General features: G+C 40.9%; 1 protein-coding gene across 9 annotated transcripts; it reads right to left on the bottom strand.

The window, feature by feature from the left end:
* Positions 1–1,798: 1,798 nt before the first annotated feature.
* si:zfos-943e10.1 (GRAM domain-containing protein 2B) lies at positions 1,799–19,208 on the bottom strand. Of its 9 annotated transcripts, none has more exons than XM_031307297.2 (13): positions 19,002–19,208; positions 8,204–8,380; positions 7,097–7,157; positions 6,871–6,943; positions 6,673–6,776; positions 6,450–6,548; positions 6,188–6,259; positions 5,815–5,883; positions 5,542–5,638; positions 5,096–5,185; positions 4,535–4,640; positions 3,828–3,935; positions 1,799–3,327 (listed from the first exon to the last, which is right to left on the bottom strand). In XM_031307297.2, exons 1-13 carry the CDS (start codon positions 19,091–19,093, stop codon positions 3,312–3,314), a joined length of 1,164 nt encoding a protein of 387 aa, XP_031163157.1. In that variant the 5' UTR covers positions 19,094–19,208; the 3' UTR covers positions 1,799–3,311. The 9 variants fall into 9 exon arrangements, with proteins under 9 accessions (XP_031163157.1, XP_031163159.1, XP_031163158.1 ...); XM_031307299.2 differs by having other exon boundaries at positions 4,535–4,634; XM_031307298.2 differs by having other exon boundaries at positions 8,204–8,377; positions 19,002–19,193.

The following is a 19,208-nucleotide window of genomic DNA, read 5'->3' as shown; positions in this document are numbered from 1 at the left end:
AGTCACAGGCAACTCGACTTCAGATTGCTTGAAAATGTAGATGTCTTCAGCTCAGAACTGAAAAATCTTTTTGCATTAGAGGAAAAATGTCTAAGAAAGCTACAGCTAGTACAGTTAAATTTGACTTTGCACTTCCAAAATATCCTAGTAAGATATATACGGTGTAAGAACGATAAAATATCAAACGCAATAGTTAGAATTATAAGTATAAACAGTAGATTCAGTTGAGTTTTAATGCTCCAAAACAGTAAGACGTTTCTGTCAAACCATCTGCACTTCCCAGCAATTTAATTTTTTTTGTGTCAAAATTTATAGATCTTATTTTATTGAATATAAACATTTTAAATCACTGTCTGTACATGTATAACACAAACTAGGTGTGGAATGCAAATGTGCAATTTGTTTTGTCAATGTTCACTTGTGTGCCATTCCTAAAAAAAACGTAACTTGATCAAGCAACAGCAAATACACAAAACATTTACTTCGCAACATATTTATTTTTTTAACAATAGCAAAGTCATCTCACAGAGACTACTTTAAATTACACAGAATGCAAATAGGACCATAGTAGAATTAAGGACATTAACAACTGATACAAAATTATTTACAACACTTTGAATAGTGCAAAACCACACAAACTGCCCTCATCATTGAGTTTCTTGCATTGCGAGTCCATTCAAGGACAGTGGATGTGTGTGCTGCCCCCTGGTGGGAGATTAGGAGAACTGACAGTACTGTATAGGACATGCTGACAATAACCTTTGCTGAATATAAGAATACGACTCTCTTCAAAACAGGATGTAGCAAAAGTAAACCCCATTGCTACACCTCGTCAAGAACAGCTTCGACAACAAGAGTGATGTTAAAGGAACGAGCCGACTTATTGGGACTTTAGCTTATTCACAGTAACCCCCAGAGTTAGACAAGTCGATACATACCCTTCTCATCTCCGTGCGTGTTGTAACTCTGACGCCCCCAGCGCTAGCTTAGCCTAGCACATATCCTGGAGGTAACCGGTTCCAACTAGCCTACTGCTCCAAATAAGTGACAAAGTAACGCCATGTTCCTATTCACGTTGTGATTTGTATAGTCACTGGGTGTACAAATAACAAGGTCACTATGCTTTACTATCTAGTAATTGTTGACTCTATTACTCCATCTTTGAGCGAACTCTCTGCTCCTCACCACAGGGCTTCAGGTGCTGCTAACAAATCACTCCGCCCAAGTAGCAGTAGTAGCAGTGCTTCGCCTTTCTGAGAATATAGTTCCCAGTTTGTATACGGTTAGAAGATGGCTGTGTCTCATGTGACCTTGTTATTTGTACATCCTGTGACTATACAAATCACAACATGTAAATAGGAACATGTTGGCGTTATTTTGTCACTTATTGGGAGCAGTAGGCTAGTTCTCACGGAGATGAGAAGGGTATGTATCGACTTATCTAACTCTGGGGGTTACTGTGAATAAGCTAAAGTCCCAATAAGTCGGCATGTTCCTTTAAGTCATTGAGATGTGGCGTGGATATGTATTATTAGGTTAGTTTAGAAAGTGTCAAGGGGGGAGAGGAGCAAGCATTCTGAGAAGCTGAATACAGTCAAGTAGTAAAGTCAAGTGAATCTCAATGAAAAGTAGTGTTCTTTCTCAAATGGACATTTGAGAAATCACCAAAGCCAACATGTACAAAACATGAACCCCATCACTAGCACGAGACTTTGAAATGACAAAGTAAAAGATAAACCATGTGGCAGGTAGTGCCCACCACCCCTGAGTGAAAACAATTTTTGTTTTGTTTTTTAAAAAAAAGGTCTTAGCACCGTCAGATACCACAAAATGCCAGCTTTGACATTTCTTCTCAGTCCCGATTGTGACAGGCACAACACTTCTTTTTTTTTTAAAGTGCGCTCGCTCGATTGAGCTGCTCCTTTCACTCAAATCTTTTTGTTTTGCTTTTTTTCTTACACAATTTCTTACCCACAAACACCAAGCTCCATTAAAAACGGCACACAAAGATAAATTACATTTTGCCATGCATAATAATTTGTTGCATATTGAAATTTCGTCTTGGGACCACTTGTTTTTGCTGTTGAAAACGAGGGACCTTACAGCAAGTGTGGCTGCAAATTCTCCTCAGGTGACAAGAGTGAGAACGCATATACAGTATCAGTCAGGAGTGTCGATATCGACGCATTCATGAACATTAGAAATACATTATTGGTGCTACTTGAAATAACCTGAAAATTTGAGAAATGTCACTTGGTCTTCAAGAGGCCTGTCAGAGAAACGTGGTCAGACTGGTAGACAGTACATCAGACGTCTGAAACTGACTCTTGAAGACCAAAGTAGAAAAGCCATACACAAAAACATATCGATGCCTCTAAAACAACCTCCTCGTGTCCTATTGTATCACATATTTGTGCATTGATGATGCATTCATCCACAGTAGAGACTGCAGGGGAAATAACCTCTGAACAGTGATCAACGGGGTTAAATCGCGCCAAAGACGAGGAAAGTAATACTGCAATCATTGCTGATTGGCGAAAGAGAGAAAGGCTAAGACCATCAGGAGAGTATCACACCTCCATGGGCTGATCTGATGTTGAGGTTTCAGCTTCATCATTTCAACCCACACCTGATTAGAAAGATGAGAACCATTCGGAGAGCAGTACCCGACAGAATTTAAGGACAAAGACAGATTTGTAAATTCCGCTGTTGGATGGGTAAATAAGATAGAAAGTCATTTTAAAATCCTCCCCGTGCACCCATGCTATAAAGACGTGCACTGTGTGTATCTTTGGTTATGCATAGCAGTACGTCTCTGGTGTTGAGGTGCAATAATAAGCACCACAGCAGGCTAATGCTGATTGGTATAGCCCTGTTCAGACCGCATGCTCAGGGAGAGGAGTCTGTGTGAAGGACGATGGATAACGTGACTTCACAGATGTGGAAACGTTTCTGTCAGGCCAGTGCCCATCAACCTGGCCAGCGGGGAACATTGTTAAATTGGAGCCGTTTGGCTTTGGTTTCAACGACAGACACGCTGCAACCAGGCAGGGTGTGTATGGATTTTGGTTCGGCTGTGTAACTAAATCGTGGCATGTCCATTTGTCTACTAGGAGGAAGTATAGCCCTTCAAGTTAACAAGTTGCCTCTAAAATTGCACAGGTTGGCCATTTTTCTTTTAGCCGACAGCACAGGCCACGTTGGGAGCACAGTCTTGAGTACATTCAATTTCCCCAGCTGCGTTCTGCTGGAAGAGGTTGAAGTAATCCTCCAATCATGAGTCAACCTATCTCTCCTTCAGTCACTGAGTGTTATGTGTCTTGGTACCTATGGAAAGACAAGAGGGAACCAGTTGAGTGGCATATTAAAAAGCAAACTAAGAACACTTCAGTATTTAATTGCTTGGCAACAAGGCTACGCCCATTACCGGAATTAATTTAACCCGTTTCCTTGAAAGAGAACACAATAATATAATACCAGAGTAAAAGGGAATATGTAGATATATTCTGCAAACATATGCAACATTCCCAATTCCTACGCCTCAATACAGTCTTGAGGTGAACAGGATATGTTTATCTTTTTTTAGAGCTTTGTGAAACTAAGATTAGTTTGTCATGGGGAATAAAGAATTATTAAAGAAGTGGCAGTAATGTGTACTGATTGAGGACCATAAGGCTGAATTTACTGAATTTGTCTTTAATGGCTCAGTGTAGTTGTGAGGCAGAACTGCTGTACTGGGTAAATATAAACTGCTCGCTTCAACTTTTCTATCTCTTTTGCAGCCAACCTATAAGGTGGGTGTTTATATTAAGAGAAAGACTTCTTACCCGCTCTGTAAAGTGAACTCAGACAGCGCCCCTAGAGATGTCAGCTGTTCCTCCAGGGCCACGATACGTAAGCCAATATAGCCAGAAGACAACAGCAGCAGCACTACCCTGTAACAGACAAAAAAAAAAAAAAAATATATATATATATATATATATATTTATATATATATATAAAAGTCACACGTATTGCCTTTTTCATGCTTACGTATTCACCGTGATAAAGGTCAATGATTTTGGCTGATAGCAGGTACATAGAGAACTAACAACAGCTCAACACTTGGTTAATGCTTACATTTTTTATAGTCCTTTCAAGAAGGCATCAAAAGAACTGCATGTCACACTTGCATATCAATTAACTGCACTGTCAATAAAACATTACCTTTTACAACACTGGAGGACTACTTATTGTATGTAAGCAGGCAGAGAAAAAAAAGGGTCTCAGCCTTAATGGGTTACTATATACTTTAAGGGACTGCTGTACATTTATTATGCTAGTGAAGCTTGGATTTTCTAATACGTAATGAGACTACAAGATCACCTAGTTCGTTACTACTGCGGCAGGTTTCTGAAAGTCCTCAGCCTCTCTTTTAAGGGCCGTGACTTTAGCACATAGGAAAGGTAAGATAAGGCATTGGATTTGAGGATAAAGGGAGGCAAAGATAGAGAGCAGAAGATATAACATATTATAGAGAGGAAGTGCTACTCACAAAATCAAGTAAATAAAGAGTAGAGTGTTGAGGGTGTTGGCCTCTCTCTGAACCAGCAGGGATTTGGCCTTTTCTGTTACGTTCCAAACCCACGATCCACCTGAACCTGGAAAATGAAAAGTAAACATAGCGTGATTATCAATGCTCTCATGTTGGTAGGATGTAATTTACGTATGTACAGTATGTACAGTACATGCAGATTACAGACATGACTGCAGAGAGCGAGATGCACAATGAAGCTAGGAGCAAACAGAGAAATTATCTCAATATCATGAAAACCCTTATGATTAGAAAGGAAATGATGGGCTTCTTTGTAACTGCAAGATTCAAATAAGATTCAACTAACACTTTTCCAAAATTATATTTGCCCGCCTCTGCTGTCTATCTGGGAATTAAAACAAGCCATTTTTTGTTATTGCAAAATAACATCAGATCAGTAAAATGACCATCAGTTGTCTACTCTACCAGCAACTTTGATAAGTAAACCAACCACAGTCAAGAGGTTAGCTGAGAGTTTAGGATTTAGCTGGTAACTAATTGCAATCTGTATGCGTGTCTCACCTGATACTGACAGCTCCTCAAACGATGAGCTGTCACTCTGCTGCATGTTTAGGTTCCTGAAAGCTGGGACATTCCCATTAGGCACTGCCTCTGAAGAAGGGAGAGAGAGAGATGGGAGAAAAGAAATCAATGTTAGCCTGCTATTAGACCTTGGACTTTGCATGTCAACTGGCTTGAACAGACATGAGAACGAGAGATAACGGCACCAAAACAAACGGTCAACAGTTTTTGGTCCAGCTACGCATGGCTGATGTCATATAAGGATTAGCATTACCGTCAACTTCCCAAAGAAATTCTTGCAGGCACTTCAATGCACCGTAGGTTACTTAGAAATATTGTTTAGAGTCCTCTATCATGCAAGATGATTCTAGGTAAAAGGTAACAGTTGTTACATTAACAACTAGGTTTGCCGTTTTGTATGTAAACATAATTTAAAGGACTCTAACCTCTGTGTGGTCTGTGCAGAGGGTGGTCCTGTAAAGATTGTGACGCGGAGCCATCGAATTGGTCCAAGCTGTTGTCCAGACTGGACTGGCTGGAGTTCTGTTGAGATACGAGAGCAAGGAACACCATCACAAACTGGTCTATCCTATAATTCAGCCATATCCACAATGTTGTACTTACAGGGACATTATGTACTCCTATAAAAATGTTACCTTTGAGCCCTGTGACAATAACGTGAGACTACATGTTTGCAATATTGAAAAAAGGTCTCTTACCTCAAGTTTGCTCTTATCGAAGCTGTTCTCAGCTGAGGAGAAGATAGGGCTACTGTTTGTGCTGCCATCCTGTAACAGAGAGAAATGTTTCGATTTTTAGATGCATTAAAACTTGTATTTTTGAAAAGTAACTTATCATGAAGTTAGTTCTGGCGAATGGATTTGATAGTCTGCATGCTCGGACTTGCATTTAGTCAAAATATAAATAAATTGTTTAGAAATGTGCAACAAGGTTACAACAGCAGGGTTGCTGCCCTCTTTCCACTAAAACTAAATACATTTCCAGAACTACATTTTTTGTATTTTTTGAGCAAATGTACGGTTTTCCTTCAATTTTCTTTAAATCACATTTACCATGACCTGAGCAACTCACCTCTAGCTGAGGAGATACTGAACGCAGCAGCTGATAACATGATTCTCTGTTCCGCAGCGACACAAACAGGTACTGAACAATGAGAGGGAATTAAAAATATTAGCCATCTGCCAAACCTGCACCATAAATACACTCAGTCATTGATTAGATTACATCTAAAGCTTACATTTGACTTTAAACCTCTCTAGTTATTAAATAGACGGTATGGCCATCACAAGTGTTTACTAAGATGCCTGTGTGGGGCTGTAGGTGAGAAACTGACCTTGTCTCCTTCTGTGGTGCGAATCGACAAGGCGTTGGGTACCAGTAAAGCTGTGTTCTGCTTCTTCACTATGTGGATGCAGGAAACGGGAATAACTAACTACAAGAGGACACAGCCACAAACAGAAAAGGTTAGGAAAAGTGGAACAATGTGGTGAAATACCAATTACAAAAAGAAAATTGATTATTTACATATGTATAGCCAGGGCAGAGCTGCAGCCTACCTTAGTGTCCTTGAGCAGAACTGAGGAGTAGAAACAGGCATTGGTGTCAGTGATGTACAGTCGACCATGGTAGGGCACTTCCTTCTGCAGGGCACAGATGTATGCTGGGAGAGGAAAGGAAGACAAACGCCTTTAGTTTTATGTGGTTCATTCATTTTGTCATTTATTCTCCCTTTCCTTTTTTGTTTGTTTACCTACCGTGTATCAAGTCTTCACTCTCAGAAATTTCTGGAAACAACTTGTGGAATGTCTTGTTGTGCTTTATGAAACTCTAAGAGAGAAAACAATTTAAGCAAAAATCCAGACACTTCAGCAGAGCAGCTTTCACCCAACATCATGGTGCACTAAAAGTACCACAATGGTCTGTACCACCTGAAGTATGATAATCTACTTCAAATGTTTAAATGAAAAGATGTGGACTTACACTTTGTGTGCCAGTGCCCTCCGTCCTCTCAAAGCCTCTGCTGTCATCAAACGTCTGTGACCTGCAGAGAAAAAGAACAACTGTCAATTTGAAAAGGAAGTCTGTGGCTTCAGCGGGTTTATGTGAGAAGATACAGACAGACTCCACAACTTGCCTACATCTCCATACCGAATGAATATTTGATGACAAAATAATTTAGTGTAAAAAGGATTAGTTCCATGTTTGTTTTATAAATACAGTACGTTTTATCTGACTATGGTGGCAGGGCAGTGGGGGCTCGAAACTGCAACGGCAAAGTAAGGCAGTATTCAGCATGCCCACTTGGAAAATACTAGTATTTTTAACAGGCCTTTCTCTTGATTGAACTTTGGTTAGTGTTTATGTTCCTCAATCCAAAATGGTGTTGAGAGTGGCTGGGTAAACACATTGTCACGTAGGCAGCAGTTGGGGATGAATATCACTCTTCATACCAACACAAATCTAGCTGAAATATTTGAATCATGTGAGAAGACAGTCAGTGTACAAAGCTGTGCAGTCATGAGTGCGTCACGACTGAACACAAGCTGAGGGTTAGGTCTTGTGATACGTGTTGAGAATAGCCTCCACTCATCCCTGTCGTTTGCATTTCAAGACGGAGAAATAGCATTTTCCCCACATCTGATAAGACTTGATAAGAGTCTGCGAGGTTTATCACTAACATTTCAGTTTTTAGATTTAAATTTGTTTTTTAAAATTGGAAATACGTGTGAAAGTAAGACCTTCTCTTGGCTGAATGTAGATCTGTGTTTTCATAAGTGGTTCATCATGGATCTATGAATACAAAAACTTTGGCACTCACAGAGAAGTAATAAAGAACATAATGTATCTCTGAGTGCAAGAGTTTTTTGTTTTCTTCGATCTTTGTCACTGTCTTGTCTAAGATTTAGAGTTCTGCAGGCTACTTCATGAATCTGAAAAACATTTAGCACAGTCTGTGTGTGCTTGTAAAGGATTATATTCAAAAACATTTAAGAGCTGTAAGGCTTTATTTTTTTGATCATTTGAGTCATAGATTTTTTGTTGTTGTTGCGTTTTGTATAATTCCCACTCTTTTCCCATCAGTCCTACCTGATGGCTGCTTGTCTGGTGATGGTTTTGTGCTGTTGCTGGATGTCGAGCTGGGACGCCTCCATGCTCAGGTCTTTCTTGCTCTTCACCTTCTTGATGCTGCCATTGCTTGAGCTGCTCCTGCTTTTCTTCACTTTGGCTGGCAGCCCGCCACCACTGCTCTCTACTGGGTAGCTGCTGGACATTGGGGGGTGGGAATTAGATTTAGAAATATGCAATATATTGTTTTACAATCATTTCCGTGTGCACATACACTGGGCATGGGGAATTTCTCTAAAAAGACTTACAGCAAGGACATTACAAAACAAACAGCACGATTACACCCACTGATAAAACTTTACTTCTGTGGAAAACATACTTTCAAAAATAGTACGTGACTCTACCACAGCTAAAAACATGAACATAGATGATGAAGACTGAAATGATGAGAACACATTAAAATAAGACAGTAGGATGTAAGTGTAGGAAAAAGACACCAGCCACCATCTAATGAACCTAGATCTATTACTGTCAAAGATGCCTGTAACAATCTCCTGTACTCTATAGAGTGTTATCATCTAGCACCAAAGAACAGTCATTAAACAGGTCTTAGTAACTTAAATCACTCCATTTCTACTCTAAATAAAAGCCTATGCAGACAATGGGCTTATCTTTATGGTGTGTTGGGAAAGATTACACACTTCCAAATCACAAAGTTGTATTGATATACGTTGCGTCAACGCTCTGGAGGTGCACCTCCTGGCTGCTTTACAAGCTGATCAACGTAGGCTCATGCTCCAAAACTGACAAGGCAAATATGCCATTTCAATAAACTGTAAAAAACAAACCAGCCTGTAAAAAGGAAGGTTGCAGGATTTACTATAGCCAATGCACTCTTTAAAGGCCATGGCCAGGAACTAACAAGCCACAAATTCATAGATAGATTGAAAGAGAGTTTGCTGAAATCTAATGACACAATCTAAACCTGTAAATCATATTAACAATGACGATACAGGACTAATATGAGACTACACAAGACCAACCAACTGTTTGAGTGAAGCCTCCATCTCACGTTAAAAAAACAACAAAACACATCTTCAACTACTAAACTACTAAAGACAAACAAAGACCACCTTACCTGGTCAATTTAAATCGCTTTGATGAACGAAAACTCATATACCCACCGACAGTAGGCATTTCCTTTTCCTATAGAAAAAAATCCCAAGTCAAAACGCTTTGTTATCTATAAGCTATGCTTACTGGGCTCACGCCATCAAAGCTGAGAACTTTTAAAATAAAAGACTCCGAGATAATAAAAACGCCCAAAAAGATTTGTATAGTTCTCTCCGTTTTAAATATGTGGTCCAAGATGAATTGTTGTCCTAGTTAAGTCAAGGTTTCCTTTGCCACATCCTGCCAGAAAAAAAACAAACAACCCTGTTGCTGTATTGCAGTGTGAACGTGCCTGTACGAGGAAGCAACTTTGTGATGAGAATGGTGTGACACTCCGTAGTGGATGATGTCAAACTCAGCCACTCCCCCAGAGCCATGCGCATGCGCACGCACACACACACTTAAGAAAACAAGGAAAATCCACTGACAAACATTATCCGACATCAAAATCTAGTCTTGTTGGTATTTGTTCTGGTGCGGCAAAGCACGGCAGAGACTTTATAAAAAGGCTTGGTGTGTTATTAAAAGAGTAAAATACTTGTGATGTGCTCAGACTGGCCCGATCTAGGAGTGGTATATTATCCTTCTCCCCTCAGGCAATGAATCATACCAAGGAAATAGCAAAACACCACAACACAACCTCAAGTCTTCCTTAAACACACTCAAGGTGTTAAGAACTTCAAAAGAAATCATTTGAAAAAAGTGACACAGACTCAACAACTGGCAGCATAATAAAAAATAGGCTACTTAAGAGTGCATAGGCCGTTTCACTGCCTAAATCCTGCACATTAACTTTTTTTTTTTTTTAAATCAAAAAAAAAAAAAATCAGTCTGGGTTGATGAGGAGTTTGTGCTACTATCTTTTATCCCATCAGTTATCCCTGAACAATTTATGTACCGCATCAACTGAGTGAGTGGAGAAGGTCAAAAAGAGAAAGAGAAAGACTGAGTGGGTGGCATCTTCACCCTTCAGGTGGATGCCAAACCTGTAACTGAACTTCTGATTATGAAATTGCGACCAGCAACACTTCCTTATATCAGTACAAAAAGAGATTTAAAAAAAAAAACAGAGTGATTTCCTGCTTGTGTAGTTGAATCTATTTACATTCTTAAGTGTCATGAAAGCTTATGCCTGTTAGTTATTAATCATGTTAAGTGAAGTCCTATAAAATACTTATAACTATAACTTATTATTTCTAGTGATAGTTCTATTATCTTTATTGTTACCATAATTGCCACTGTTCATCACACCTGCTATACTTATTTTCTCTATATCTGTATCAGTGTCTCTGTGTCCCAACCGGCAGCGGCAGATGGCCCCCCACCAAGAGTCAGGGTCTGTCCGAGGTTTCTGCCTGTAAAAAGGGAGTTTTTCCTCGCCACTGTCCCACCAAATGCTTGCTCTTGGTGGGGAATTGTTGGGTCTTTACAGATAGAGTAGGTCTAGACCTACTCTACAATTTACAAAGTGTTATGATTTGACACTATAAATAAAATGTAATGAATTATAAAATATCAAGGCAATACCAGATCAGCTTAGTAAACTTTGGGGCAAGTAAGCTACTATGGCTGGTGCTTAGATAAAAGGCAACACACTGTGAGAACTATTTCAGTGCTGAACCGCTGACCATGTGGTCAACCGTTGACTCTGTTCAAATATGCTCACCTGAAACCATTTAAAGTGGCAGGGCAATATAGGTGGTATTTAAAGACTATTGACTGTTTGAATTTCTCAACAACTTCCTCTCTTTACTCAGGACTAACCCTAACCATTAACAGGGTCAGGTTGAAGCGGCTTCCTGTAACACTCAGGCAGCCGCCAGCACTCCTCAGTTCTTTCAGATGGATGTGCTTTATATTTAAGAAGCGCTCAGCATCAGGTTAAGGGTTGCAATGTTTCTACAGATTCTGGAATTTTAATTGAATTTCTTGGTAATATTGTCACAGTAAAGTCCCTGCACTACTCTGACGACCGCCCCTCCGACTATGATTATCTGTACCCTCATAACCATGCAGTTTGTGTCAAAACACACACAGACAGTCTGGCAGTCAGCCACTCAATAATACTGTGTATGTTTATTGCAGAGGTTCCGAGAAATTGTCATATACAATATAATGATCTAAGATCCAATAGTGAAACGAAAAGGAAAGTCAGCCTAATAATAACCTATAAAAATGTTCAAGGCCACAGCCATTAAGGGTGAACAGGTGCGTGACAATAACCATTGTAATAACCAAACGGTTAAAGCATGGAGAAAAACCTTTTTACAAAATTAGCTATGCAATGCATAGTTCATATTTACAAAGCTTGAGGCAGCCTGCCTGAATTGGGTGTGTTATGGCCAGACAGAGGCCTTGACCTCTGACCTACTTCCTTGTTGGAACACTGCGTCGTACCACCTGACCTGACACAATCAACGTTAGGCATAGTTGTATCGCCACGCCTGACATTTCAAAGCAGGCATAGGCACAACAAATTCTCTGCAGGAGCGGATTAAAATGGACATATATCAATGTTGGGCCTATTTGTACCACCACGCCTGACATTTCAAAGCAGGCATAGGCTAATCAAATTCTCTGCGGCAGCAAATTAAAATGGACATGCACGAGGTAATAGAGGCATATTTATCTGGACTTGCTTCAGAGTGGTGGTGGTGGAAATTACAGAACAAACAGCAACCTCACATGAAACATGTTCTGTGAAATAGAAGATTACTGACAAACATACTGATCAATTTATTTATCTTCATTTGTTCTGGTATCATCATAAGCCGCTTTCCGACCAAGTAGTTACAGGAATGTAGTTATAGGAAAAGTCCACTTCTAAGCAGATCTACTAACTACTCTCCCCCAAAACCGTTTTTCCCATTTGGCCAAGTGGCCATAGGGACTATAGGAGGGCGGGTAAGGGAGTGACGCAAGCACGGCAACGGCCTTTATAGCGTTAAAATCAGAAAACAAATACACCAAAAAAAAGTATGAACTAAATACTAAATCTAATGTATATAGCATATTTGTCATAATTTAAACAAGTCTCCCGAAGAGAAACGGATATCTCTCTCTCCCCCGCCTCTGCCTGCTGCGCTGTGACCGTGTGTGTGTGTGTGTGTGTGTGCGTGTGTGTCGGTCAGCCAGCGAGGTGGAGTTTAACTCTGAAAAGACTCTTATGATGAACATGTGTTGTGATATTTAAACAAACGAACCGTCAACGGCGAAATAAAAGCCTCTGATTTATGAGAGCGGTCTGAGAGATCTCCAGCTTACAGCGGGGTCTCTGAGCCAGTCATGGCCGAGCGACGAGCTAGCGACCGGGGCAGGCGCCTGCTGGCTGTCGCCTCACTTCATGGAGCTTCTCAACTCCAAAAACTTTGAAGCAAATTGTCAATTCGGCATCAATTTTCGCAAAGACTGCTTATATTCGAAATCTAAACAGTTAATTTCTCACCTAAAACGTTGTCAGAAGTGAATTTAGTGATGAATAAGATGGTGAAAATTGTTAAAATTGTCCCGTTGTTGGTCTGTCTGTACCGGAAACCCGACCCTCGTTGACCTAGGTTCCTATGATGAAAAGGGAACAGCGAAAAGACCCAGCCCTGAAGTAGGAGCTGAAAGAGTTACAGGAACTGCAGCCAGAGGGACTTAAAAATCCCCAAATTGGTCCAGTCGGAACACGAGAAAAAAAGGGTTCTAGGAATTTTATGTTCTAGGAACTGCAAAAATCCCTCCGGTCAGAAAGCGGCTTTAGAGACCAGATAAATCACTTCATCACAGAGGCAAACTGGATGTTGATCACAATTTTATTTTCCGTATTTGAAGCACTGATATGAGACTGATGACCACATGATAGAAGTCCAACAAAACTATTTTTCCAAAGTTCTCCCACAGTGGGAATAAAAACACGTAGCCAGCCTTTGGCTAGGTTTTCTCCCTATTTTAAAAAAAACAATAAGCCTACATTTCCTCAATGTTGCTTAAGTTAGCCCTTCCTTATCTGAGACGGGTTGAGAAGTACTGGCTGAGATCAGAAATTGGATATGCGTGCTCGCCTTACCTTCCCAGATCCTCAGAGCAATGAGAGTCGGCCACAGCACCCTGCTGGTTCAACAAGCCTTTCCCTCTCTCCATAACCAACCGACTTCTCCCTCCACGTTTTCCACAATCTCTAAAAGCTTGTAGCCACCACTGGTCCAGGCAGCCAAATGAGTATGGCGGCTGCATCTTTTGCACTTAGACCCTGAGCACTGAGCCAAAACACAAGGGTGTAAAGGTCTGTTTTACTGCATGTTTTAGAGCACCAAAGATCACAACGTGAAGATAGTGCCAGAAACACAAAGCAGGAAAGTAAAAAAGAAAGAGGGGGTGAAAAGAGTAACAAAAAAGACTGGTTGGGGTTCAAGCCTGAAATGCCCTCCCAAGCTTTGTCCTTTCAGAGTCCTTTCTCAGTCTAGATGTAATGGAAAACAGCTACAACAGCAGGGGGTAGACGGTGGAAATGTGGGGGTGAGAGAAAGAGTGCTAGGTTATTCTTTGTTTAGAAGGCCAAACAACAAAATTCAATAGCCTGTTTTCAATGACAACAAGAAGATGGCTTTAAAAGCAGCCAGTGCAATGTGCATGACAATTGCTAGCACATACTCTTTGTGGATGATGTAAATGGAGCCATCACACACAAGACTATTTGTGTTTGACTGCAGGGAAAATGGGAGAAAAGCAAAGAATAATTTATAATGAAAAGCAGTAGATTAACATAGTACACTATGTACTGTAAATGTAACAGACCCCTGTTTCATTCACAAACCTCAGCTGAGTGCTGCAGTTCAATAGGCCATTTCTATACCTATTAAATCACTATTCAGGAAAGTCGAGATGGAGCCCAACTGCACTTGTGACATCAGTCCAAATTTAGCCACCACATATCACCCTTTACCTCTCCCGTCTCCCCAATGCCTGCCATGTTTTCACTGTACAACTCTCGTCGTCGAGCTGCAGGATGAATGTGGTTATAAATACATTTTGCCATAATCAAAATGGCACAGGTTTGTTCCTTGTTACAGCCGTGTGGCCTCTCAGAGTTCTTGAGCCTGAAACTGAAACCCCAACTTGCTCACCAACAGACTACACATTTGTCCTGTGTCCCAACAACTCAAACACTCAATGTTGGATTGCAGGCTATGAGATGTCAAAGGTTTAATGGGCCACTGTGTTATCCTTTAACCCTGCTATCCCTGATTGCATAAAGTCACTTCCTAAATCTCTGCAGAAATACAAACAGTCCAGTCCACAACATATAGCTTACACCAGTGCTTCCCAAAGTGGGGTCCGGGGACCACCAAGGGTCCTTCAGGGTGTTCCAGGGGGTCCCCAGCAAAAAAAGGGAATCATTCATTTTCACTATAGTGTTATCAATAAGTTACACAATGACATAATGTATGACTATTTTGGTCATGCTCTCCATTTTATCTACAGGTAAGACTGCACAGTGCTTGTGAGTGGGTGCAAGGGCACTTCTCATGATATTCATCTATAAACTTCTGAATTGCACAAATTAAAATGCATGTGCACAAGGCTGACACTGGCCCTCTTATGGTATAAAACAGGGAAGGAAATGCCTCTTTCTATTCATTGATCATAGCTATTTAATATTTAAAAAATAAATCACCGGCAAGTTATATATTAAATCTACACTGGACTTATAAAATTATGTTTAAATTCACTGGAAACTAGTTTGGACTGACATGGCGACCGATTTCTCCAGCCGACAAAATAACTCTTCTGGGTATAGAATTATGATGCTTTGACTTGCTGTCCCGAGACGGGACATATGATCCCAGGAGTCCTGCTGCAGACGTCAGCTCTTTAGTGCTAGTGCCCTTTACACAAATCTGCTTCCGTATATGCCTATGTCAAAGTTTTCCCACAGGCAACATTACTGCTCCAACAACATGAGCCCTAGGTTTAAATGTGAGGCGGACACAACTTTTACAGCCATGTAATCTCCATGAGATCAGAGAATTTGCAAAACCAGATAGTGTGAGAGCACCATCTTCTGGAGAGCCGTGGATCATTTTTGTCATGTCACGAACAGCCGATTCCCCAACATCCAATCAAAACCATCATAATCCAAAAAAAAAAAAAAAAAGCAGCTGTGCTTCATTGAGCCCAATGGGATCATTAATATAATTAAAGTTTTTTGCAACCATGCACACACACCTGACAGTCCTAATCTGTGATAACCTAGTTTAGTTTTCTGTTGTTATTTTACCTACTTTAAAAAAAATCAGAAACTGACAAATAATTGCCAAAATGCAAAAATTAAAGACAACCCAAAATATTATTCTGGGTTGGACTGAAAGGGATTCTGTGTACATACATGCACAGACACGTGCATGTGTGTGAGCTTCAATAGAGCAGTCAGGAAGGGTAAGGGAGCGAGCCAGTGGTTATGGCGAAATAACATGCCGTCTGTGGCGCCCGGCCAGACCTCAGCTGCTAGAAAACTGGGTGTGCATGTGTGCCAAATGGAATAGAGCGAGTCTGTGTACATGTGTTACAGAACAACTGTGTGTGAGTGGGAAGTCATGTGGCCTTGCGCATGCAGCATCACCCGCCAATTCCTCTGTGCTAACTGGACACAGAGACAGAGAGGGTCTTTCTTCAAGGCGACTCAAGAGTACTTTCAGCTACCAGGCATGTGAGCTGGGGGGGATGGCGTGGTGTGGTGGTGGCTGGAAAGTCCTGCCGGACTTTAAAATCGTTAAAAGTAGAGCAGCAGGTTGCCCAGGTAAATAATCATATCCAAAACTATTAGGCTACATCTGCCTAGGCTGAAACTTTTTTCTCAGAAGAGTGGATTGCATTTTTCTTTATTTGGCTGTTTTTCCTACAGATACTCCAACCTTCAATGAGCAGCTTACCTTGACACAGTGATGCCAAGGATGTATACCTACTTTCCAAAGGACTGGGTTTATCTTGAAAGTAAGTTACTATTTAAAAAAAGCAGAACACCCAGCTTTTAGATAAGCTTGCATGTGTCTGAAATTAGTCCGACCTACGGCAACTTGGCTACTTTAGATGGAATTCACCAGGCTACTGTGAGTACCAAAAGGTGAAACAGTTAAGAAGAATATAGCCTTTCTTGGCTCTGTGACAAGTGGAGTGGTCATTAGGACTTTCCTGACAGAGGCAACACACAACTTCAACTGTGACCAGCTGGTTAGCACGCAACCCCTCAGTGAGCGATAAACAGTTCTGCAGATGTGGTTTTCATCCTCTAACTTGGGGTTTTCCTCTACGCCTGCAGCTCATCTCATAATTTAGACCTACACAGCATTCACTGCCCACAGCGGCAAGGAAGCTCTGTCCTGGGAGCATCTTCCTGGAGCCAACAGAACGCCTGCAAAGCAGCCCCACCCAGCCTATTCCAGGCTCCTCCGTCTAAACTAGCTTTACAGCAATGTTCTTCCCTATTGAAACAAGGCCATTCATATTTTGCCACTGTGTGCATTGCAAACCTGTATGCAGCAACTTACAATGAGCTGGCAAGTAGGTGTTTAGTGTTAAAGCATGTGATGTACTCATTTCCTACCATCAACTACTTGGCTACTCACGTTTAACTTTAACACTTTTTTTGTTGCCATTTTCACCTCATAAAAAGGAAGATTTAAGAACAAACTGACGAGAACATAGAGCGGAATAAATGACTATAGATGGATACTGCATTTACATGATAAGATCCTTGGCTCACTGAGGACTACAGTATATCACTGACGTTCCACTTCTGGGATTGTTCCGTTGCCGCCGGAAAATCTGCCCGGATTTCACTCATTTAGACCGGATATCCGTTGCCTTGGGCTTCCTTTGTGTTGGCATTTTAAACTCCGGTTGATTTATGAGGACTATGGTTAACCTTTTCTCAGATCTCTGCAGGGTAAATCCAGACAGCTAGCTAGACTATCTGTCCAATCTACATTTTCTGTTGCACGACTAAAACAACTTTTTAAACGTACACGTTCCACCAAAACAAGTTCCTTCGGAGCCTATTTTGCAGAGGCTCTGCTGCTTTTCTCCAGTGCTTAGCACCGCCTAAGACGACTGTGATTGGTTTAAAGAAATTCCAATAAACCAGAACACGTTTTCCTCCCATCCCCGAATGTTATGTGGAGTAGCCAGACCCTCCTCCAGCGTGCTTTGGAGGAGGGTCTGGCAAAGCGAGACTAACTGAGGCCTGACATAACACACATTTACATTTGTGTGCGTGTTGTGGGAACAGATAATCACCCCACATACCATACTGCAGACACATCATAGCTATGCTGATAAGCAGCAAGCCAAGACTGATTAGGAGGGCTCTTGTACTCCATCAAATGGCTATCTATGGGGAGGAAAGTGAAAGGCCAAGCTCAGAGGATGAGGTGTACTAACAGTGAGATACAGGGAGAATTTGCATAACACCATGTACCATATTTTCTGGGAAAACATAAGACTTGCTAGTCCCATGTGTGACAAGCGTGTGTGTGTCTTTCCCTGGGGATGACACAATATATGTGTGCATGTTTAAAAGAGTGTATGAGTGAATGTGGTTGTGCACAAATGTGGTCTGGTCTGCTGTGGATCTCAATAGGGCTGGATAGTCCATGACAGAAGGACAAAAAAGTGATGCCAATCTCACCCATATACATTCTGAGCAGGAGGCACAGGCGAGATTAAGAACCAACCAGATCTGGACTAGCATCCCTTTATGGCACTCAACCATATGCAATGCTGTTTATTTACACTGCCTAGAATTGATTAGCCAGGTACAAGACACTAACAACACATGCATAACACCACTTTACAGTGCTAATATGGGCCAATCATTGTGTTCTTGGAAATGGCCCAATGAGAAAGGACACAAATGAAACCCTTGCATTGTGTCTGTACAAACACTTAAAAAAAATGGCCAAACAAACCCATGAAAATACTTCCAAGATAAATGGCAACCATTATGCTAACACGTATTTGCATTTTACCACTAAAAAGCATTTTATGTAGTGTTATCCAAGTTTGTCTTTAAGCATTATACATATATTAACGATGGTCAGGTGTTTAGGTCACCAACAGTTCAAACATGACAGTTAGCTAGGCCAACAACGTAACGTATAGCGTATGCTTAAACACAGTGTAGATTCTCCATTTGTGCTAATGCAATGTTAACGTTACATTAAATATTGCAAATATAGGCTACTCGCAACAGCCACCGTCTAAAACTACCAAGTGTATTTTAACTCAGAAGCCAACAGTTACTGTTTGTTTAACGTTACGGTTTAATATCAGTGCCAGTGAGTGTAATTTATTGTAACGTTAGCAAAAGAATGTATATGCCAACACATATTCAGTCAGGCGTGTTGCTAACCTGCTAGCATTATCTGACGTTACTCATTGACTGAAATACGTATTCTCCCCTTAAATAGGTTTCAGTTCAAATCAATTCTACAAACAAATTTCCTGTTGTGTGTTAAACAGCACCATAACATTAGATAAAACAATCCAATCTTATCGGACAGGTTGTCATCACCAAATAAATGCTAACGTTAACCGTTAGCATCCACCCTGTTGATGTTGCTTACCGTTAGATAGCGTTTCAGCTCGCCACATTCACTCCGCTTACCTTTCTTTCATGAAATGCTTGATTCTGACGATGGCCTTCTCGTCGATCTTCCTGAGGAAAGTTTTCAACCTGTCTCTCTTGTTTTCAAGCATTCTTCCCTCAGCCAGTGGTCGACGTTCCACGCCAGACTCCACCGTTCTTGTTTGGCTCCGGCTTTTTTTTTTTTACCCTCACTCCATCCACGGCTGATTATGATAATGACCCTAT

Source organism: Sander lucioperca, chromosome 11 (assembly GCF_008315115.2).
Source record: "Sander lucioperca isolate FBNREF2018 chromosome 11, SLUC_FBN_1.2, whole genome shotgun sequence".
NCBI lineage: Eukaryota > Metazoa > Chordata > Actinopteri > Perciformes > Percidae > Sander > Sander lucioperca.
The sequence above is the reverse complement of the archived record's forward strand: the minus strand, read 5'-3'. Positions and strand labels throughout refer to the sequence as shown.

Bases quoted from the DNA above. Each gene is read 5' to 3' on its own strand.
- si:zfos-943e10.1 (XM_031307294.2), bottom strand. From the start codon at position 13,573: ATGCAGCCGCCATACTCATTTGGCTGCCTGGACCAGTGGTGGCTACAA. The intron at 6,944-7,096 runs GTAAGTCCACAT...TTTCTCTCTTAG, and splicing joins AGGGCACTGGCACACAAAGT to AGTTTCATAAAGCACAACAA. The intron at 4,641-5,095 runs GTGAGACACGCA...TTCATTTTCCAG, and splicing joins TGAGGAGCTGTCAGTATCAG to GTTCAGGTGGATCGTGGGTT.